We start from the raw sequence: 15,179 nt of genomic DNA, 5'->3' as shown, positions 1-15,179 counted from the left end.
TGAGCAGATAAGGAAGTTCTTTATCAGATGATTGATAGGAACAAACTCTGAACAGAGTATGTGAAATGTGAGTTGAGAATATGAAATCCATCACTGAGAGTTTGACAATTGTCTTATGAACATATGCGCATATGAAGCTGCCTTATACTGAATCAGACCCTCGGTCCATCAAAGTCAGTATTGCCTACTCAGACTGGCAGCGGCTCTCCAGGGTCTCGAGCTGAGGTTTTTCACACCAGTTTGCGCGGACCCTTTTTAGTTGGAGATTCCGGGGATTGAACCTGGGACCTTCTGCTTACCAAGCAGATGCTCTACCACTGAGCCACTGTCCCTCCCCAATACCTAATATCGTGATACCTGAATGTACATGATGGCCAATACATATGTGTCAGGCAGGATTTCAGATATTCAGATCCATAATTCATAAGACTCAAATAAACTTTTCAATGCAGAATTAATTAGCTTTATGTTTTTTAAAAGAAACATTCTCAGCACCTTCTTCTATTCACCTGGGGGGAAATATGCGTGGCACTGACCTGGGAAGAAAAGTTAGAGAGGACTGGAGGGGGTGAACAATAACTAATTAAAACAAACCAGCCATTGTGGTATCATGGTTAGAGCATCAGATGAATGCTTATGGAAATAAGCATGCTTCTTACCCCCACCTGCAATAGCTACTATGGATTAGAACCAACATTTCTTCCATAAACATTCTTCAAAAGGATAGGAAACATCTTCCCTTCTTCGCTTGCTGTTTGTTTTCTACAGTTTAACAACCAGGACCATGAATGCAAGTGGATGACGCTAGAAGAAACTAATCTGCATTCAGTTGGCATCACTATCTAGGTTTGATTTGCTGTTTAGAAAAGAAAGGAGGTTTGGTTCTCTTTTTGCAACTCAACAGAACCCATCGAGAGGCTGCCATTTTTTGTTTGTTTGATGCTGAATTGAATTTGTTCCTATACCCAGAGAATACTGATGCACATAACTGAGACTGAGCGAGAAGAAAGCCAATAAAAGAAATGGAAACCAATGGGTTGGGACTCACGTTTCACTATCGGCCATATCCAGTAATTCTGAAGGACCTGTCAAAGGAAGCAAGATAGGTTACACGGGATTCCTTTTGCTTAGCAACCTGTGGTGGAATCAAGTGTGGTGATGTGGTGAGGACTGGAGGTCCCATTTATTGAGTACCACTAGGTGAAAAATTCTGGACTGGATAATACACCCACAGATTGCTGTTCTCATATTGTGAAAAGTTGGATGAACAGCAAAAGTGCACCTAACCACTCCATTTACCTGATCTGTCTGCCTCGCCCCTGACACCATGAGGTATCCAGGAGAGGACCCGGCATTTGTATAGGGCCTATGTATATGTAATTTGATATGTGCAGACTCATTTCATGTAGCTGATATCCCAGATAAAATCAAAAAATTGGTGACATAGTCTGAGCCTATCTATACTGGACAGTACATGCATAAGATTGATTCAAGCATTACGCCATGACAGGAATGCTTGGATACATGAAAGATAGGTGAAATTTACCAGGTGGGCAAGCAGCTGAGCCCCTCTCTTGTCTGACTCCGTCACTTCACAGAAGGGAGCTACTCCGGCAGATATATTTGACTGATCTAGCCCTGTAGTTAGGCCCAGAGTGTGGATGCAGTGGCTGGAATGAGACTCCGCCACCCCAAGTATCCATGTGCCCCACTCAGCCAGAAAAATCACCAGAAGGCTATGGCAGTTAATATCTCTTTCTCCCACCCACCCCGATGCATCTCATAAGGCTGCTGGCATGAAAAAAAGGAGAAGCAAACACTGTATGGCCACCTTCAGCTCTTTGAAAGAAGGGCAGAATAAAAAATGTGAAAGACAGGCAGAGTTATGGGACAGATAACTAGAAATGTATATTGAATGGATGGACTGACATACCTATAGATAGTTACAAATATGTGATGAATAGAGAGAAAGGAAAGTATATATATGGATGGATAGGGAGACTATATAGATGTCCTTGTAAGATACGCACACACACACACCCCACACCAAGTTGTCACTAAATTTTGCCTAGGTGAAAACTGTGGTTAATTTAGAAGGCCTAATCTTTGGAACTTCCAAAATAAGTTAAAATACTTTTACAGTGTAATCCTTCACACAGGGAAACCTTTCTGAGCCCACTGACTTCAATGCATTAAGAAAAGTGAAACTCAATGTAGGATTTCACTGCTAGTGGTTAAGTGACCATTCCCAAGGGAAGATCTGAATTAAAATCTGATGGGCATGAGGGTCTTGTTCATGCAAAATGAAATTTTATGGATATTTAAAAAAATAATCCTCACATTTTGTGACATTTCTTACAGAGGTGATTCACCTTTCTTGAGTTTAACTTTACAGTTCTGTTTTAAAAGACTGTAGATATCCTGTTTTGCTCCCCCCACCCCTCTCGTTTTTAAAGAACATGAGATATTTTCCCAGTGAATTCTAAGAATGGAATCCGGTGCAGTGACCTTTGATGTTTCCTTGGGGGACAAAGAGACAGCCTTGATTTGAAGCCATGCCCTTTCTTACTCAGAAGCATGCTTCTCCGGCATCACCTCATGCTCCCACACTGTCCAATTCCCCACCCTCCTCTTTTAGACCTCTATTATCTCCATCTCCCTGGTGCTGCCAGCTGACCATTACAAATCCCCCTCTGGCTGGCAGGACACAAGCCACACAGATGTGGGAAAGGCTGGCACTGGGAAAGCTAATGGCACCATCATTCTGCCACAGCGGGGAGCTGGCTGTTTTACCCAGGGACAAGAAGAAAAAGAAAGAAAAAGGGGACCAAGAAAGAGAGCACAAAATAACCCCATAGAAATCCAGAACGGAAATGCATGAGTGAGATTTCTTTCAAGGAAAACAGTGGGTAAGGAGGGAGAGAGACAGACAGAGAGACAGAGAGAGAAAGGTGCAGGAAGATGGAGATATAAATAAAAGGCTGAGGGAAATAAGTGGAGAATAGTGGGGGATTCTCAGCTGAAAAGAGTCAAACATACAAAAAGCATTAGGAAGGATGCCCTGTGGGGATCTCTGTCTCTCCTTAATGTCTCCAAAAGCTAGGTTATTTCAAATTATTCTTACCCCCATCCCCCTTTGCTGTTAATAACAACCGTACTATCTGGTGGTCATTCAAGGAAGCCAAGTGGCTTGAGTCTGAAGGCCAGAGGAAAGGAAGGAAGTTCGAAGACTCATGACTTTGCCCAGAGCTTGCAAGGAGATAGAGAAGACATGAAAAGGACCACATTGCAGAACTTCTCATTTGGGTGTGCTTTTAGGCACCTGTATATTTTTCTGGGAAAGAGCCCCATGGCACAGAGTGGTAAAGCTGAAGTACTGCAGTCGGAGCCCTCTGCTCATGACCTGAATTCGATCCCAGCAAAAGCTGGTTCAGGTAGCCGGCTCGAGGTTGACTCAGCCTTCCATCCTTCTAAGGTCAGTAAAATGAGTATCCAGCTTGCTGGGGGGAAAGTGTAGATTACTGGGGAAGGCAATGGCAAACCACCCCGTAAAAAGTCTGTTGTGAAAACATTGTGAAAGCAACGTCACCCCAGAGTCAAAAACGACTGGTGCTTGCACAGGGAGTCCTTTATCTTTTTTAAAATATATTTTTCTGAGGCTACTTGGTTCTGCCTTGTTATTAGAAAGGAGTCTTACAAAGAAAATAGCCTTATTTTTATTTTTATTTTTATATTATATTATATTATATTATTATATTTTATTTTATTTTATTATATTTATATTATTTATAGTCTGTCTTTCTTACTGAGATGCAAGGCAGATTACACAAAGTGAGTCGACAGAATCAACTTGATGGGGGATTCAATAAGCAGTGAAACTGGATTTGAGTTGTAGAACTAACACTATACCACTAGGTGGTAACTTTATTGATTAAAGAACCTACAACCCCTGCAATATATTAACTTGGAAACAGTTTGTTGAAATTCATACAAGAGAGCTCATAATGGCAAATTCAAGGGATCATTGTGTCCCCAAGTTTGACTGCAGCCATGCACACAACTCCAGTGATGCTCAGGCCCAGCTCTTAACGTGCTCATTCCAGCTCCAGTTCTCTCCTAAAATGTCCCCTCATAGGTGTCTGCTCAAAGGCATGGCTTCCGATAGCAAGAGAGCCCTAACCTTTAGGGCCAGGCATGGTTTGGCCATGTAGCTTGCCAGCACATCTCTTTTTGACCTAGTGCTCTGGAGGGCTGTCACCATCTTCCAGCTTCCTCACTTCTGAACCACCAGCCCACCTTCTCAGCAGTTCCTTCTCCTAGGCAGGGGCCATCTCTTCTGCTCACAAAGAAGGTGGTCCAGGCACAGAAAGCAGTTGCTGGAAAGGCAGAGGTAGCTGCCACTTGCACTCCTCCCTGGATCACCCTCTTTGTAAGGAGGAGGAGGCAACAGCCAGGAGAAGGATGGTACCAGTCAGGACTTTTTTTGTAGCAGGAACTCCTTTGCATATTAGGCCACACACCCCTGATGTAGCCTGGAGCTTACAGTAGGCCTTGTAATAAGAGCCCTTTAAGCTCTTGGAGGATTGGCTACATCAGGGGTGTGTGGCCTAATATGCAAAGGAGTTCCTGCTATGAAAAAAAACACCCTGTACAGATGGAAAAGTCACTGCCACCTCCTCACTTTGTCCTGAGAAGGAATTGGCCACTGTGGTTCTGAGCTTTCACCTGTACTGTCCTATTTATGAGAACTCCCTCTTCTTCAGAAGGAGGAGGGCAGCCCAGGTACAAAAGAACACATAAACACACACAAAAATGCCTAATACAGAATCAGACCATCGATGTCAGCATTGTCAACTCAGACTGGAAGCTGCTCTCTAGGGTCTCTGGCAGATGACTTTCCCATCACCTACTGCCTGATTCTTTCAACTGGAGATGCCAGGGATTGAATCTGGGACCTTCTACATACAAAGCAGAGGCTCTTCCAGTGAGTCACAGCCCTTGCTCAAATGCAGCAGCTGCTCCCTCCTCATCACAAGGAGGTGAGGAGCAGCTGTTGCTCTGCTCACGCCTGGATGATCCTCTTCATGATGGCGGGGAGGCAACAGTGCCAAAGTGCCCCTTCACTCAGCTACCATGATCAGCCCAAAAGGATTGTCATGCTGAATTAGAAGGGTGTCATGTGATGTGGGAAGGTGATATGACATGAGCTGCAAGTGACAGGAGTTTCCAGGACCATTTTAAGTTTCCTGAACAAGACTTGGATCCTCACATGGGACACCCCATTAATGCAGCGGGGACCAAGGGAAATGTAATTCTCAGTACTTCTTTGCTTAACCCTTTGAGGCAGAAATCCATTGGGAATCCTTTTTCTTAGGCTCCCTGGCACGGGACACTTCCAATAATAAAGGAAAAGGTAATCCCCTGTGCAAGTGCCAAGTCATTACCACCCATGGGGTGATGTCACATCACAATGTTTTCTTGGCAGACTTATTACAGCAAGCTGGGTACTCATTTTACCAAGGATGGAAGGCTGAGTCAACCCTGAGCCGGCTACCTGTACCCAGCTTCCACCAGGATCAAACTCAGGTCATGAGCAGAGTTTGGACAACAGTACTGCAGTTTACCACTTTGCACCACAAGGCTCATACTCCCAATAATACTGGTTGCAAATTAGCTAAAGATGAAACCTCCATTGTTGCAGCAAGTGCTTCACATCAGCTTCTCCTGCTCCCGTGGTCAGTGTAAGGCTTTGGGGAGGGAAGGCACAGTGAAGAGAAGAGGAAGAGATTTCCTTGTGTGTGCAATAATAGCTTTGGAAACAGTCAGAGGGAAAAAAGCCAAGGTTTTCTGCCAGTTCTCCAAGAAAGCTGCCTGGGGTGGGTGGGGGGAGTTCATTACAAGACAAGTAGGAAGAGGAGCTCTCCCATCACTAGTCATGATTGCCAACTTTTTAGCACAGTATGAAAAAAGCATGACTTCACAATCTATTTTTCCCTTTGTGTGGCCCTCCCACAACTGCACAGAAGGACAGAATGGAGAAGAGGGGTAGCACATCTATTTTAAGTGGCATGCATGCATATGTTTACTGTGCCATCAACAGACTCCATGGGATTTCTTCTTCTTGGCAGCATGTGAAGCAGCATACTGCTAAGCATAAATCAACCTTTAGAAAGTTGACTTAGGGCCATTCCCCTGTTCCTGGAGTGGGATAGTGAGCATAGGCATCTTATGCTCTAGTTAATTTCATTCCTAAGGGAAACTGCACTTCTTTTTTTTAAGGCTACATGGAACTCATACATCGATACGAACCCATGTACAAAACAATATTGACTTGGATCCCACTGAGCATGTCTCCTATCAGAAGGATGGCAAAGCAATGTGAATACTTTGCATATCCTGTCTTGCTGCAGCCCTGAAATGCTGCTTATGGGGGACACAGAAACAGCTTGAGGAGGGAGCTGGCACCCCTCTCCCATTCTGTCCCCAGAAATCCTCCAAGGGATCCAGCACGTTCCTCCATGCATGAACTCCCAGAACAATCAAGCCCCACTTCAGCATGAGGTTTGGAATACAGACTTGTAAACAAACTCCAGTTTATTGAAGCATCTGCATCTGGATGCCACAGTGAGCTGGAGCTTCAAAACAAGCTGTTTGCAACCCAACTGGAATTTTATTTTATTTTTTTTTCAAATGTCCCATCTTATCCAACAGATTGATCAGTGACAATAACGGCATTAGAATCTGTAAAGGTTTCTGCCCACTCACTCACCATGCTCCAGGATATATTTCACAATCTCACCATGACCGGTCTTGGCTGCGTGGTGAAGCAAGGAACAATGGTCAGGGCCCTGGATTAATAGATTAGCTCCCTTTTTACAGCATTCTATGAACTGGAACATAAATGCAGAAAGAAAAAACAAAATACTGTGAATTCATTGTTCCCTTTCCCACAAGCGGTTAAAAACAAATGGTGCTGCTTAAGACAAGAAATGATACTAGTAGACAAATGCCAAAGTCTTTTTCTAATTAATTATATTACTATAATGAAAGATCCTGGAAATATGGGATTAAACATTGGAATTTCTCAGTTTTGGGATTAAGGGGTTAAACACTAGGAACCAAAAAGGACTGAGGACTAATTTACACAACTCAATCAGTATTTAGAGAATATGGGCTGATGAAACCAGCTTGCAATGAATTATGGTATTCTTGCTTCTCAGCAGCTCAACACACGTTTCTACAAGTTAGTGCCGATCTACCAAAAGTAGTTCAGACAGGCACAAAAAGTTATAAAATGTTCTCATACTGAAACAATTACATCATCCAGGGGTTTTTTTGCTTTGTTTTGTTTTTTAGCAGGAACGCAGTTCTGGATGGCTTGGAATCAGGGGTGTGGCCTAATACGCAAATGAGTTTCTACCAGGCTTTTTCTACAACAGCCCTGTGTAAAACAATGGTGACATCAGGGTGTGTGGCCTAATATGCAAATGAGTTCCTGCTGGGCTTTTTACTACAAAAAAAGCCCTGACACACACTCTAACAAAGCTCAGTTTTACATTTGCTTGATTTTCAAGAATGAACATGTGTTCTCTATCTTATTTTTGTATACTGTTACATTTTTTACTGTCACTTTTTGTTCTCTGCCTTTTTGCTACAGATTTTGTAAATTCAGTGCGACTGCGTATACATGATGCATGGGCTTTCATACATTATTTACATGTACAATAATGATATGGATAATATAGGCACAATGTATACTACTGACTTTATGCTGTCTGAATAACAATGCAACTTTTATGATAAAAATTGATGCAAGGGAACAGAATATGGAATTTAAAAAGATGTGAATTTGATTTGCACAAGGGAAAAGCAAAACTGAAATAGGAACAAAACTGCAGGCGTAAGAAATTTAAAATTGTTCCTAAGAACACTGCAAAACATTTTATATGACGTAGCAATTGGAAGAGGGCAAAGACTCTTCTCTGCTGCTTCAGAGGACAGGAGTGGACCTAATGGGCTTAGGTGACAAGAGGGTTGACTTTGAGTGACCATCAGGAGATACCTTTCAACTAGTAAGAGCAACTTGACAGAGGAACCAATTCTACCCTCCCTCTGCCTCGGTGGAATGCTCTAGCTTTGGATTTCCTGCATCTAGACAGCCTATAAAGATGACTTCCAACTCTTGAAGTAAATGGACACCTCAAAATGTGGGTAGGAGTCTGCATAGCTGAATGTTTTCTATATGAACATTTCTGATGGCTAACTTGCCAGGATGAAAAGCTGTAGCCTAACATCCTCCTATATGTACTCATCTTGGGCAAGCAGCACCTTAATGCAATGGAAAATTCAAACATATGCCCCCATCCCCCCAATCTCCATGACCATTCATGTGTGTGTTAAGGGCCATCATAGAATCATAGAGTTGGACGGGACCTCCAGGGTCAACTAGTCATCAAGAAGCTTTTGACTTATGGTGACCCTATGAATAAGTGTCCTCCAAAGCATCCTATTGCGAACTGAGGGTCATGGCTTCCTTGATTGAATCAATCCATCTCGTTGGGTCTTTTGTCTTTTCCTGTTGCCTTCTTTCTTAGCTTTGTCTTTTCCAGTATCACCAGCATTCTGTACCAGATTTTTTTTTCCTATACAGCTTCATTGACTTTTAGATTTCAGCAAAAGACCTCCCAAAATTGAGATTTTTAGCATGTTCAGTTCTGACTGTATAGCCTTGATTGTATAGTTCTTTTTTATAACACAATGATTGTGTTTTGTGTTAGCTAGCTGTTATCGTGCCATGATCCACAATGTGGAAAATTGGTGTCTTACTGGAGGGAAATTACCATAGCTTTAGTAAACACAATAGATAACAGTTCAGAAATCCAGAAAAGCTTGGGACAGTTTTAAAAGAATGTTCATTGCAAGGATCCACTTTCATTCTTGACTACTATTACCTAGGGGCCAGGTGTCTTGGAGTTGTATGTCAAAAGGAAACAGCTGGAGTAATAGAGCTGTCACCATTATAAATGGCCAAAAGAAGCATTAACTAGATAATATTGTGGTCATTTATCAAAAAACTGAAGCAAGGTACAGTGTTCACAGATCGCCAGTCCTGTCAACCGAGTCCTGCTAGAGGTCATTAGCACATGGAGATAGATATTATGTGTGTGTTTCTGTGTGTCTGAGGCTGGAAGTGGAATTGGACTTGAATCCCCCATTCTAATGGCCATTATGATGTACTTAATGGGAGGAGGATGATAAATGACCATTGGGATGGCATTGCGGCATGGGCTAAATTAAACTAGAGAGTGAAAGGGGACATTTGATGCAGGGCTACCAATTTGACCATTAGCCCTGGGCAGGAGTTGTTTTGTAGAAAAATACGTGGTGGAACTCATTCAGGGATTGTTATGCAGCTGCACCTATTATTCAATGGGCAAGGAGGGAAGGAGGAGGGGGAACCCTCAGAAAGGTTCAGGAGCTGCACTCCTGTGAGCTCCTACTGAATACGAGGCATGGCCCTGGGTTATATCCTCCAATAGTGTTCTACCAAGGACTAGATCGGGGATGCAAAGGGTTGGATTCCAATTATCTGTTCTGTTATTGATGGCGACTCCCCCCAGTGCAAGGTACCTTCCCATGAGCCAAGAGGTTCTTCCATTAGAGAGTCTTTTGCATCAGGGAAAGGTTTCTTGCACCAGAGGAAGGCACCACCATAATTGGGACAGACACATGCCACTTGATCTTCTCTGAGGAACATAATATCGGATCCAGGTAGACTGTGAAGAGATCAGCAGCTGACTGTAACCCAAAAGCAATTTCTGTGCAAGCTGGGGAAAAAATGCATTGCTACAATTGTGGAAATTTCTAGCAGGAATCTCAGTAATACTCAGGGGTAGCACAGCTGGTAAGATACATTCTTCACAAAAAATAATCTCCATAGACAGGTGGGGTACATAGCGGGTATTTTGAATATCTGAAGATGCCTTACTTTACACATTATATTTTCCCAACTATTCAAAACTGAAAATTACTGATGAGAAGAACTCTAGGTAAGATAAAAGAAGGATATAATTATTAAAAACAAATACATTGAAACAGATCAACCAATTATGCCACTGATTCCAAGACCAGAACCCTGTAAGCCTTTCATTATAGCCTTTTACTGTTGAAAAACAAGAGATGCAGTTACAGAAATCAGCTTCATAAAGAAGGAGTGAAGAATGCCCTCCCAGTTTTCACATTGAGAACTGATACAGGAGAACTTGGCGTTCCCAGACCTGCTTAATATCTGAACTGCATTCTCAGCAAATACTGACATTGCAATGAAGCACAAAGGGGAGCTGAAAGTAATGTTCTATTAGACTAGTCATAAATCATATCACAAAAGGACTGAACACTCACATCTATAATGACTGATTAGAAGTTGTAGTATTGCTAAGGCTACTCTCTTGGGGTAGCTATTAGGCCACACACCCCTGATGCAACCAATCTTCCAGGAGGTGAAGAGGTTCTTTTTTTTAAGCTCTTGGAGGATTGGTTACATCAGGGGTGTGTGACCTAATATGCAAAGGAGCTCCTGTTTGAATTCCACACCTGGTCTACTGTCAGCATTACAGCAAAGAACATTGGGGCATGACCTGCAGACATACTGTGGTTACAAGCCTTCATTGACAATTCCTTATTTGATCAGAGACATGCTAAAACAAGGGTCCCCGACTTGATTCCTGTGGGCACCACAGCACTCCCCAATACCTTTCCTGGAACCCACCAAGTTTTTTTTCAAAAGCAGGCGGGGGGGAGCCTGATGGGAATTCTGATTGACCACTGGAAATCTGATTTGCTGAGCAGATTTTTATATATATATATTGCTACAGGAGAAGCTGCCTCTACACACAAGGATCCTCACTGGATCACCAATTTCCCACTAGCCTTATCCTGCTCTCATTCGCCTCTTCTCTGTGGGGCTTTCATTGGATTTCACACTATCTGCCTGGCTGCAATTTTCTCTGCCTCTTTTGTGCAGCAAACAACATCCTCTAAAAATGATGACACTAAAAATGATCCATTCCAGTCTGGCTTTCGACTAGGTCACAGGACGGAGACGGTTCTGGTTGCCCTCATAGATGACCTCATGCGACATCTGGATCGGGGCAGCTCAGCAGTGCTGTTATTATTAGATCTGTCAGCCGTATTTGATACGGTTGACCATCAGCTACTGACTAGCCGCCTTGCCGATGTGGGGATTCAGGGGTCTGCCTTACAGTGGTTGGCCTCTTTTCTCCAAGATCGGGGACAAAGGGTGGTGATAGGGGAGGAATCATCCTGAAGGCACCCACTTATATGTGATGTGCCACAGGGTGTGGTTCTGTCCCCGATGTTATTTAACATCTATACGCGCCCCCTTGCCCAGATTGTCAAACGGTATGGGCTAGGATGTCACCAATATGCAGATGACACCCAGCTCTATCTATTGATGGGTGGTCAGTCCGACTGTACCCCGGAAAATCTAGACCTGGCTCTTCAAGCCATAGCATCTTGGCTCAGGCTGAGTTGGTTGAAGCTGAATCCAATGAAGATGGAGGTTCTCTACCTGAGCCGGGGTGGTCCAGGGGGGGAGATTCTTGACGGGGTGTCACTAATACCGGCCCCAAGAGCTTGGGTGTGCTCTTTGAGTCCTCTCTTACAATGGAGGCCCAAGTAGCAGCCACTACTAGATCCACCTTTTTTCATCTTTGGTGGGTGCGGCAGTTGGCCCCTTTCCTGGAGCGTGACGACTTAGCAATGGTGATCCATGCTACGGTCACCTCAAGAATAGATCACTGTAATGCTCTCTACATGGGGGTACTCTTGGCGCTGACTCGGAAACTACAGCTAGTGAACGCTGCAGAATGGCTGTTAATGGGGCTCCCCCAGTGGGAGCACATTTGGCCAGTGCTGAGAGAGCTACACTGGCTACCTATTGTGTTCTGAGTCCGTTTCAAGGTGTTGGTATTGACCTTTAAAGTCCTCTATGGTCAGGGGCCTGTCTATCTGCAGGACTGCCTTTCTCCACATGTTCCCCGGAGAGCACTGTATTCAGGGACAACAAATCTATTGTCCATCCCTGGACCAAAGGAGGCTAGGTTGCGACTGACGTGAGCTAGGGCCTTCACAGAATGCTCTCCTGGAGAATTGTGGAATGCTCTCCCGGAAGCCATAAGGGCCCTGTGGGAGCTCTCTACTTTCTGCAGGGCCTGTAAGACCAAACTGTTTTGACAGGCCTTTGAGATCTAACCGGGAGAGAGCTGCTACCCTACATCATTATAGAGTACTATATGATCATTGTTTATATTATGTTGTAGTGATACAGCACCATGAAATGAAATGTTTTTTAAATAATTTTAAATTGTAACTATTTTTATTGGTTTTTAATCCGTAAAGATGAATGTTGTTAGCCGCCCTGAGTCTGCTTGTGGAGAGGGCGGGATAGAAATTTAAAGTAATAAATAAATAAATAAAAACCAGTTTCTGTTTGTCATGGAAAAAAGGTGAAGCTAGTTGCAGCCTCCGGGCAGATAGTGTGAAATCCAATAGAAGCCCCGCAGAGAAGAGGAGCGTGAGGGTGGCACAAGGCTAGCGGGGAATTGGTCGGTGACTAAAGGTTAGCTGTGTGTATATGGAAACCATAGAATATGCAAGAAAATATTTTAAAACAGCATTTTAAGGGCATCCTCTCAAGCAGAACTTCTCCCTGAAATGTTGAAGTTGCTATTAGAGTTATCCATAACCTCACTACTGACCTTTTGTAGTTTTATCTGCCTTCTGAGACAGCTGTTGAATGGCTGGGTCCATCGTCCTGTATCAGAATTCCAGTGACACCTGCAGACTCACAAAGGTTGGGGACCCTGCGCTAGAAGTCAGCACCACTTTTCAAAATTTAGCATATTAAATGGGGGATTATTATGAAATCCAATGGGATTTGGCAATCAGAACACTGTCTTGGAGCAGATCGAGTCCTATTACAAAGGACTTCCAATGAGCAATGTCATCACATTCAAATCCTGCCACTCAGAGAAATCCCTCTAACACTGCAATCCCATGCAATTATTCCAGTGTAAACCCATTTATTTCAGTGGTCTTGGACTGGAATAATTTTGCACATGATTGCCCTGTAAGTGTCTGGAGTGAGTCTCAGTCCAGCAGTGTGTCTGCTTAGAAAGAGCAATAGAAGATCTTTGGGCTGAATCACAAGGGGGTGGGGGACAGTGACAGAACTGTAAATAGGATGGAACTCTTCACTAACTTCAATGTCACTGGACTGCTGCACTTCTTTTGTTCTGTGCTCTTGTGTTCTGCGGGTGATACTAGTCGGATTTTAGCCATCCATCTTTATCTCAACATGGGTAACATCTTGAGTTGAAAGAAAAATAACAAACTGCCCTTATACAGAACTACACAGCAATAATAAATAGAAGACATGAGAGTTTCTTCTACTTACTTTTAGAAAATCACCAGCTATTACTGACTGTAAAAGTGCTGTAAAGGACAAAAAGGGGAAATTAGTATTAATGGTGTTTATTTGCACCAATGTGCTCATACTATTTGAGTATGTTTAAATATAACCAAAACAAGACTCTTCTGCAAAGTGCTGGTGTTTCACTCATGGGATTTTTCATCACTAATGTTAGCTTGACAAGATCCAGGCATGCCCAATAGAGATGGACACAAACCATATTTTTTTGTGGTTCAGTTTGGTTCATGGTTCGTGGCTGAACCACAAAATGAACCATGAGCCCATACTAATTGGGAAGTTGGTTTGTGAACCAACCTGGTTCATATCGGATCATGAGCCATTTAAATTTAGACCCATGATTCCTGAGGCTTTTTGCAGAGAGCAGAAAAGGGGGGGGGGCTTCAAACCACTGCTTTCTGCTCCCCGCAAAAAGCCACAGGGGGTTAAATGGCTGAAACAAGGAAGCAGTGATTTAAATGGCCCCCTGCTTTCTGGGGAAGGCAATGGCAAACCATCCTGCAAAAAGTCTGCCATGAAAATGTTGTGAAAGCAACATCACCCCAGAGTCGGAAATGATTGGTGTTTGCACAGGGGACCTTTCCTTTCCTTTCCCTGCTTTCTGCTCCCCACAAAAAAACTGTGGGGAGCAGAAAGCAAGGGTTTAAAAGGCCCTGCCCCTCAGCTGTTGGTCTTAAGAGCCAGTTTGGTGTAGTGGTTAAGATGGTGGATTCTGATCTGGAGAACTGGGTCTGATTCCCCACTTCTCCACATAAAGCCAGCTGGGTGACCTTGGGTCAGTCATAGCTATCTCAGAACTGTTCTCTCAAGAGCAGTTCTCTCACCATGGTGTCTGTTGTGGAGAAAAAAAGGGAAGGAGATTAGAAGTGGCTCTGAGACTCCAAGTGGAGGATGGGATATAAACCAAACTCTTCTTCTAAAATGGTCCCCTGCCTTCTGCTCCCTGTGGCTTTTCATGGGGAGCAGAAAGCAGGGGTTTAAATGTCTCCCAACCATTTCACCATCTGCTTTCTGTTTGCCCTGGCAGTGAGCAGAAAGTGAAATGGCCAGGAGGCATTTAAACTCCTACTTTCTGCTCCCCATGAAAAGTAACTGGGAGCAGCAAGCAGTGGTTCAAATGGCTCTCCGTCATTTAAACCAAACAGCTAAGTGGCGGGGAGCCCAGATGTCTGCTCTTCATGAACCACGACAAACCACCATAAACTGCATCAAAATTTGTGAAAGTTTGTGGCAGTTCCTCAGTTTATGAATATCGCTTCATGAACCATGAACTGGACAAAATTTGTGATGGAGTTTAGTTCATCAGCCAATTTATCTCCATCCCTAATGCCCATGTTTGAGCACACTTTTGCAGCTGAAGCTTAAAACAAGCTGTGCTTAAACCAACACATACAATGAATGAAAAAACAACATTGACTAGGAGAGACATCCAGGTCCTTTCCACAATCCATTTTGCATTTGAAAAGTTTCACACACATCTTCATGAAGCAGCTCAAAGTTCCTTTTTTTCTTGATTCATTTCTGAAAACTATTTCAGACAGCAGCAGCAGCACACACACACACAAAGAACAAGCGAAATAATAGCTTTTCTTGGACTAATTCATAGTGGGATGATAAAAATGTAAACCTATAAACATGTCAAGGCTGATGCAGCACATGGGTTACGAAT

General features: G+C 43.4%; 1 protein-coding gene across 1 annotated transcript in view; it reads right to left on the bottom strand.

The window, feature by feature from the left end:
• The window catches only part of DGKI (diacylglycerol kinase iota), a 398,043-nt gene that overhangs the window by 10,745 nt on the left and 372,119 nt on the right, over positions 1-15,179 (bottom strand). The window contains 3 exon segments of the mRNA XM_060245690.1: positions 1,049-1,085; positions 6,770-6,890; positions 13,478-13,515. Coding sequence (XP_060101673.1) covers positions 1,049-1,085; positions 6,770-6,890; positions 13,478-13,515 — 196 coding nt within the window.

This window comes from Heteronotia binoei, chromosome 8 (genome assembly GCF_032191835.1).
Source record: "Heteronotia binoei isolate CCM8104 ecotype False Entrance Well chromosome 8, APGP_CSIRO_Hbin_v1, whole genome shotgun sequence".
Lineage (NCBI taxonomy): Eukaryota > Metazoa > Chordata > Lepidosauria > Squamata > Gekkonidae > Heteronotia > Heteronotia binoei.
Note: the sequence above shows the minus strand (reverse complement) of the source record. Positions and strands in the feature narration are given on the sequence as shown.